The 8853-nt window shown below is 37.8% G+C and overlaps 1 protein-coding gene across 1 annotated transcript; it reads right to left on the bottom strand.

Annotated features, from left to right (window-relative positions):
• Nucleotides 1-1823: 1823 nt before the first annotated feature.
• On the bottom strand, nt 1824-7754 carry LOC130429329 (uncharacterized). Its single transcript, XM_056757811.1, has 4 exons — nt 7585-7754; nt 7193-7495; nt 4174-4497; nt 1824-2227 (listed from the first exon to the last, which is right to left on the bottom strand). The coding sequence occupies exons 1-4, from the start codon at nt 7649-7651 to the stop codon at nt 2175-2177; spliced, it is 747 nt and encodes a 248-aa protein (XP_056613789.1). The 5' UTR covers nt 7652-7754; the 3' UTR covers nt 1824-2174.
• Between the last annotated feature and the right edge of the window lie 1099 nt (nt 7755-8853).

Here is an 8853-nt window from a genome sequence, read left to right as displayed (position 1 = left end):
ATTTCATGTGATTTATGAGTGAATGACGCGCTTGTGATAAGTGCAGGAAAGAGCGAGCAGAGAGCTTGTGCACTCCCTCTGTCTCCAAACTAAAGTGTGTGTTCAACTTCATTTGGTGTTGGGCAGACAGAGAGGCATAAAAGCATCACAGGACAGATTCTCAGACGGATCATTGATGTCAAATTCTGATGTCCTACAGCTGTGAAAACCAACAGGAAAGAAAACAAAGGGAAACAAAGAAGGATTGTGAAGAGTGACAAGTTATATTTGTGTCAGATAATTTTATTGCCAAATAAATAACTTGAATGAAGTTCATAATGGTATGGTCAAGGTCATTATGATAATGCTATAAAAACGGGTGCGACCAACTGAGAAAGTGAGTCACAGCAGTGCGACCAGCGGGAAAAATGAGTCTAGAGCCCTGAACAGATTAATACAAAACTATAACTTGCAATAAAATGGTTTAATTCATAAATATGATGTTGTGGGTCACAAGATGATGTTGACATGACAGATTTCAGATTTTCATATTCGGGCGATATAAAAGAAATTCCAGCACCTGGCCATTTTTCTAAATAAAGTTGTCATGCAAAAATGTCATGACAAATTAAGAGAATAACAGCAGTATCTTAAGTACTTAAATTAACAATTATAAATAAAACCTTAAACTTTTAATATCCCAAACCCACTGTAAACAATTACAGTTATGTATGGCTTCTGTTATTTTGGCCTACCTTTGTGAAAATGTGTCGTACAGTGTGCTTATTTCAAAGGCGTGAGCAATCGTGTCGCGAGGTCGACACGGACTTTCCAAACATAAGCGTTGCTTTTTCTTTTAGGTACCAAGTCGTCTGCTGCTGCAGGACTTTGCGCTTCAGCAGACATAACGTTACTTTGTTGCGAATTTGAACTGCTGCTCCCGGTCGCGCTCATCTTTCCCAAATGATGTTCTTTGCTAATTCAAAGCATGTACAGTAGAGATGCGCGGATAAGCTAAAATGTCACCCGCATCCGCTGCTTCGATAAATTATCCACCCGCCCGCACGTATAGTTTTCTCTGATATAGATATCCGGACCCGATCGTTACTTTAATTACTCAGTAAATTTTCTAGCACTGTCTTTGTCTGTAAATGCCTAAATCTAATCTTTCGATTTGGCACACACATGATGTACCATATAAGAGGTACCAGTCTTATGGCTTTCATATACATAGTGTCTCACTGTCGTTGCATATTACATATCCAGCACTTGATTCGTTAAACCACTTCGCTGAAACGCTCCCACACGGTACTTTTCTTTCCTTCCTTTTGTTTTGTTTTTAATTCTCCCTTTTTAAATTTCTCTCGGATCCGTTTTGCCTCCATTTCTGCTTTAAGAAATAGACCCTAAATGTACCGCCGCCACGCGCGCATTTGTTTTAAATTACTGCAAATTAGCGCCTGATTAAAAATGCATTTAAAACATGTTCGTATTTTATGATACATTTTGTTAATATTGTATATGTTATCATACACACGCGACCCACCCGCAATTAATCAGAATGTAGGGGAGAGTGGGGGCGGTTGCAACACTTTTTACATTTCCTTCAGTTTTTCAGCGACTGTTTGTATTAGAAAGACAAAAAGTATATATATTAAACCCATATATGTCACCTACCTGCCCATACTGTTGCAACATGTGTACATGTGATGATATGAAAGTAATTTATACTTAAATTGACCCTGAAAAATGTTGCAACTGTCCCCATATATGGGGACAATTGCAACAGTACCGAGGGGCAGTTGCAACAGTCATATAGATGTAATAAAACTCATACTTCGGCATCATTTTTCAAATCTTTTTTTAGTTTATTTGAGACCTGAGTTCACTGAGTTAACTTATTAAAGTAAAAAAAACAAGTACACAACAATGTAACACCTTTGTCAATCCCATAAACTGATGTAGGCCGTAACAATTTCATTACACCACCAAAAGAACACAAACTGATTATTTCATAGCATCAAGTATTCACAATTCCCCATCTGACTCACAATTGTGGCAAACGTAAATGGAACCACCAGCTTGTGTTCCGTGTGAGACTGGTAGCTTGAGGGCACCGTATAGACAGACTGGGCTGTCTTTTCATGAACCCCATAAACCAATCCCGGCCAGCCAGAGAGCACTCATTCCAGGTTTCAGGGTAGGAGCACTTGTAATAGACAGCCAGTTGGAAGGCCAATCGACGAACCTGCGAAATTGATGGTAAATGAATGGCGGTGGAATGGTAATTTCTCTTATCTTATTATTTCACAGTCTCAATATTCTAATATAATTCTCCCTACCAGTCCTCCCTTTAAGCCTACACTCTGCTTTGATACCTCCCTCATGCTTACCTCCTTAGTGCTGAGACCATAGAAAAGATCAGCTGCTCTTTTTAGGTATTCTGCCAGGCTATCTTCCTGTTGGACTGAGAAGACCCTCCTTGGGGTCCAATAACCTGACCTCATCTCCTCTCCTGGACATAACCTCTCTCTCTTTTTAATAAAGCGATAGAGGGTTGTGTGGCAAATTGAATACTCTTTTGCCACAGACCTCACTGTCCTGCCGTCATTGCTCACTACAGCAGCAGCTAAGGACAGAATAGGTAGAGGGACACCCCTATCTGTTATCCTTTTCCTGTCTCGTGGCATACTGAAAAAGCAGAACAGAAAATGTAGGATACACTGCAGCCTAGTTTGACTTTTAAAAAAGCAATTTGCTGAAATACAAAGTGGAGACACCTGGCTATTGAAATATGTTCTTTATCAAACCACTGATTTGCCTTTTATAAAAAAAATATCTAATTGTCATTATTATTGACATGAGGGACAGTTGCAACACCATGTGGGGACAGTTGCAACAATGCGTTGCAACTGTCCCACCCCTGGCAGCCATCTTAAAACTAGTGATTCTAGCCTAACAAATTAGATTGAACACATTGTACCTAAGTCTGTTAAGAGCTAAGAAACTGAACTTTCAAAATATAAAACTATAAAGATCAATACTTAAACAGTTTAGAAATTATGACAAAAAATCTAGTTGTAAAAAAAGTTACTTTTTTACCTTGAATTTCGGTTCTCCCATAAGGTAGTTTCACATGTGGCTGTTAACTTCCAGAAAGAAGGAGGGGCATACTAAGCATGTGCAGTAGGAGTGTCATGACTCCAGCTCATTCCTGATTGGATAAATCAGCAATGTTGCAACTGCCACACGTTGCAACTGTCCCCACTCTCCCCTATTTTTTATTACCCGACCCGCGGATCATCCATCCACAGCGCCCACGGATATAACCGCCATCCGCGCATCACTAAAGTGTTAAAATGCTCCCAATTGGATAAACGTGAAATTGCTGTCAAATACTACGTAGGTGCAATATCCTATTTAAAGCCCTTTTAATCGAAATAATCGCAGCTTTTGCGATTTGAACATCGCACCCCTTCAAATTGCGATTTCGGTTTAAAAACGATTAATCGTGCAGGCCTATTCGAGAGCGAACATTTATGCGTTACTTTACTTTTACTTCAGTTTGGGACTTTTACTATTGCGCTGTCAGACATGTGACATAAACAAAACTGAGAGAAAACCAGCAAAGGCGTTTACATGCAGCGTGAAATCTGAGTAATGGGCAAAAAACTACCTCTGGCGAGCGGATTTCACTTACACAGTTTATGAACTTTCACTGATAAAAGAAAAGTGTTTTATACGTTTACATGACCTTACTTGTTATCAGTTTATTAAACATAATGGGAGTAAGACTGTGCATATAAACGCACTCTTTGAGTCTTGATGATCAGTAAATGTGTTCTGCTACAATCAACATTAAATATTATTTGATCTATGAATGAATCAAACAGCAAGAAAACTAAATCTAAAAATATATATATATATGTCAGGTGTAATAAGTGAATGATGTTCAGAATGATTGTGTTGATGTCATGTATTACTGTGTGTTCACAGCAGGTGTTAAAGTGTAAATATGAATTTTCAGGACATTACAAACTGTGAAACAAATACTGATCGACTGAATTTAAATATTACTGTGACAGATTTAAAAAATTAACTTTGTAGAAATATTGTCTTTGCACAATGCTTTAATCTAAAGTGAGACGAAACTTTTATGAGAAGACTTTAATTATACTGAAGAGATCTCCTCACCTGAGTCAGTGAAACTGAATGTCTCGTGTATAGTGTGTGTGATGCTGCCGATGGTGACATCTGCATCATACTGTCCAGAGTCTTCATTCTTCATGTGTGTGATGATGAGATCTCCAGTCTGATCATCCAGCTTCAGTCTGTCTCTGAATCTCTCTTCAATAAAAGGTGTTGAGATCTTTCTATTCTCTGTAATGATTTCAGCTACAGGAGAGTTGTTGTGTTTGATCTTCCAGTGTATCTTCTCATTTCTCTGTTCTTCATTAACATCAATGTGTAGAGAGACAGAATCTCTCTCTTTCACCATCTTCAGTTTAGGAGGCAAACCTGCAGAACAAACAGAAAGAGAAAAGAGAAAGAGTTAGTAAAACTATGTTAGTAAAACAGTGTCATGTGAGTCAGACACAAGCGGTCAGCACTGATATATAAACATATTTTCAGTTTTCTGAATGCAGTGACACAGATTGTTTGAAGAACATATGAGAGCAGGGCTCTAGACTGCCTCCAAAATGCTCACAAATGCGATCGTATTTTTATAACATGCGAGGTCAACAGGGTTGCATCGGTGCGAGTTGCCCTCCCAAAGATTTATTTGAACATTTCATGTGATTTATGAGTGAATGACGCGCTTGTGATAAGTGCAGGAAAGAGCGAGTAGAGAGCTTGTGCACTCCCTCTGTCTCCAAACTAAAGTGTGCGTTCAACTTCATTTGGTGTTGGGCAGACAGAGAGGCATAAAAGCATCACAGGACAGATTCTCAGACGGATCATTGATGTCAAATTCTGATGTCCTACAGCTGTGAAAACCAACAGGAAAGAAAAGAAAGGGAAACAAAGAAGGATTGTGAAGAGTGACAAGTTATATTTGTGTCAGATAATTTTATTGCCAAATAAATAACTTGAAAGAAGTTCATAATGGTATGGTCAAGGTCATTATGATAATGCTATAAAAACGGGTGCGACCAACTGAGAAATTGAGTCACACCAGTGCGACAAGCGGTAAAATGAGTCTAGAGCCCAGAACTGATAAATACAAAACTATAACTTGCAATAAAATGGTTTAATTCATAGATATGATGTTGTGGGTCACAGGATGATGTTGACATGACAGATTTGATATATCTTGAGTTAACTGTATGTGATCATTTCACCACAGATTGTTTGAGCGTTTTACCATCAGACAATAACATTAACAGCACAAATGTCTGTTATTTCACACTGTAATTGTTCAGGATGTTGAATGATTATGTTAATAAAATCATTACTAAAATAAAGCTTGTGTTACTCACTGACACTGAATGTTTGAAACATTGTTTCTGTCCGTCTGTTAATGATCTCTAGTTGATAAAGTCCAGTGAGTTCAGATGTGATGTTTGTGATGGTGAGATCTCCAGTCTGAGGATTCATCTTCAGTCTGTCAATAAATCTCACATCAGGCTCATAAACTGGATCACTGTTGACCTCTCTGTTGATTCTAGCTATGAGATCGCCTTTAAACCACCACACTATCACATGATCTGTCTGTATGTCAGTTAGATGAGTGTGTAGAGTCACAGATCCTCCATCATTCACTGACACTGTATCACCAAACTGTTTTTGATACAGTTTACACTGAATATGAAGTTGTAAGTGTACTCCCACTGTAGAAAGTAAAGTTGCTAAATGAACTTACTGTTGATGAATAAAGAGATGATAAAGAGTAAAGAGATCGTCTTCATGTTGTTACTAAAGATGATCAGTAAAGTGATTCAAGAGTTTATTCAAGTCTTCAGTGTTTGAGATCTCAGCCACCGCCTCAAAAACACTGAGAGACAAATAAAGACTAAACTAAACTAAACCTACACACACACACACATGAAGAATAGCTGATGAGTTATCACGATGATTCCTCTGAAGATAAATGAAAAGAGTTTTACGAGAAATTCTTAAAGTAGGATTGTCAGCCTCAGACGTCACGTCCACGGAGGTAAAGCTACGTCAAACTTCATTATTCAGTATGATGGTCTGTCTACGTGAGAACACATATGTAAACTACAGAGATAACACCCTCTAGTGACGAAACATCTGAGTTTCGAAACAGTAATATCGTTTACTAAAACACGTAACATGGCCAGTTTGACAAGAGCTCTGAAGCGCTGATTCGAAACAAAAGATTCTGATTCGAAGCTTCAAAATGGCTGTTTCGACACCGTCCAACACTAGATTCACTCACAGCGACACCTGTGTTCTGCTACGTTTGCTTTTTTACTCTGACAACATGACATCGCCTAAAGGCCAAGTTATAGTCATGCGTAGGACCTACGCCGTAGCCTCTACACCATAGGTGTCAGTTTTCATTTACACTTCTGCGTCCCTGTCCACATCGACAGGCTATGACCACTAGGCATCAGTATCCATGCGCCGGTTACTTGTGTAACCAAGACAAGAGCCGAAGAAGAATGACCTTGTTTGAGACGCAAGTAACATAGTCACTTTTGTTGCAGCTTGAGATGTTAAATACAGAAGCGCAAATATCTTATTTAGATAATTCATTCGGAAATGTGTTTGAGTAAACATGACTCTATCGCAGAGTTTTTTGACCCTGAGGGCGGGGTTCAAACAGACCAATCCCGGCGCTTGCGGTCTGCGTAAGGTCCACGTTTTTGCCTACGCACGTCTATAAACTGAACTTTAGAATTATAAGGTTCAATAGGTGTTCGGACTATATGCATTTCATACAGCAAAAATGATATGTGAAAAAAATCTCTTTCATACATGAAAAAGACAAAGACCCTAAATGTACTCTAAATACAATTTCAACGATTTCTGAAATTTGTATATGGGGACTTTTGGAACCTGTCAAACTCAGATAGAACCACTTTCACTTTCTGTTTAGAATTATAAGGTTCTATAGGCAAACATTCATTAAAGCTCTACATGTTCAAGCAGAACAGAAACTAGATGTATATTGTTGTTTTACTGAAGGGATCACAAATAATAAAAAGATTTCAAATGACCCCACATGATACTTAAGTTCACTCACCCATAACCTGTAATGTGAACTTCTGCTGATGCTCTTTGCCGTTGATCTCAAAGTAATAGAGTCCACTGTGGTCTTTCTTAACATGTTTTAAAGTCAGTTCCCCAGTGTACTTGTCTGCTGCTATGGACTCTTTAAAGAGAGGATTATGAGGATGTGTAGATTCGCCGTGATCAAATTCAATCACTCGAATCACACTCCCAACAGCAGACCAGAATTTCCAGGTAATGGTGCTTCCAGATGACAGTGTAGGGTTCGGTTTAAAACTAACTTCATCGCCCAGATAACATTTCAGACCAGTAGCACCTGTAAACAAACACACAATGAAAATAAACCGTAAAACTACATAGTTATAGTATTTTGTTGTGGATTAAAATACATCGAACTTCGCCAACCTGAAACAGCGCCGATCGAAACGACCATCAACACCACGAACAGCGAGGAGAGACATCTGACTGACATCTTCACACAAACTATTCACTTATTCTAGTGTCAATAATGTATCGACTGTAATGTCGCATCCAACTCAGACGATCAGAGCACAAGATTCATCTTGACGTCACCACGCCGAAAAGCGCATGCGCATGATCACTATAATAAATTATCACATTATGGCGTTTCGTCAGTTAAGTAAACCAGAGTTTATTCACGTGCAGAACTTGTGTAAAGTACATCATGTAATTTAAGGGTAAAGTGCGCCATCTAGTGTCCATTGCAGTACCCCTCAACAAACTGAAACTGAAAGTAAGTAGCCTGCTAATATTAGTAATACTATAGAAAATGAGTTAAAAGTCAAAACATATATATAAATATAAACATGGATAAGAGAACATCTGATTATATACAATGAATACAAATACATGATTAAATCTCAAATCATACATGTCTCAGGCTGAAGCTCATAATAAACTAATGCAAACATTAAATCCACCCATCAACTGCAAAAATGATTTATTCAAGTTCCAATAAAAGTCAAATTCAACCACAAAGCACACGAAAATATTCACATTTAATACATTTGGGGGTGGCTAGTGTGATGATATTTTTTTATATTTTATTTGATCAATCTCATGCTTCTCTCCCCCTGTGGCACTACAGGATAGAAAAGACTCCAGATGTCAGTGTCTACAATCCACACTGAATACTGCTTATGAATACAGATTTACCACTCATTCAACATACTAGTCTTGTGTACTTAAGGGAAAGTATGCATACTTGGACTGATAGACTAAGACTTTTGATATTAACAGAAAATAAACAGCAGTCAGTGATATACGCGTGTAGTTAAGATGAATAACACAAACAGAGAATAATATTATTGCTTAGCAACAAACCACACGTAACTTTAAACACCAGACTGATGTTCACTGACTTACAGTTGTTTAATGGTGCCTAACTCATAGACATAAAGAAACACAAATTGTGGAGAAGAAAGAGTAAAAGTATTAAAACATTGCTAAAGAACTTACCATTAAAGAATAAAGAGATGATAAAGAGTAAAGAGATTCACATTATCATTATGATGATAATAAACAGGCAAATCATCATAAAACAAGTTATGTTCACTCAACAATGAAATATAAAGATTATTTCTCCAAACAGAGATATGTTTATTTTATTTGTACATTCCAATTAATATCAAAACATTGATACATGTCACATGA

Source organism: Triplophysa dalaica, chromosome 10 (genome assembly GCF_015846415.1).
Source record: "Triplophysa dalaica isolate WHDGS20190420 chromosome 10, ASM1584641v1, whole genome shotgun sequence".
In the NCBI taxonomy this organism is placed as follows: Eukaryota; Metazoa; Chordata; class Actinopteri; order Cypriniformes; family Nemacheilidae; genus Triplophysa; species Triplophysa dalaica.
Note: the sequence above shows the minus strand (reverse complement) of the source record. Positions and strands in the feature narration are given on the sequence as shown.

Excerpts from the sequence above, each read along its gene's own strand:
- LOC130429329 (XM_056757811.1), bottom strand. The coding sequence starts at position 7,651 with ATGTCAGTCAGATGTCTCTCCTCGCTGTTCGTGGTGTTGATGGTCGTT. Across the intron at positions 4,498-7,192 it reads GTTCACATTACAGGTTATGG|GTTTGCCTCCTAAACTGAAG; the intron begins GTGAGTGAACTT and ends TTTGTTCTGCAG. Across the intron at positions 2,228-4,173 it reads ATTCAGTTTCACTGACTCAG|GTTCGTCGATTGGCCTTCCA; the intron begins GTGAGGAGATCT and ends TCAATTTCGCAG.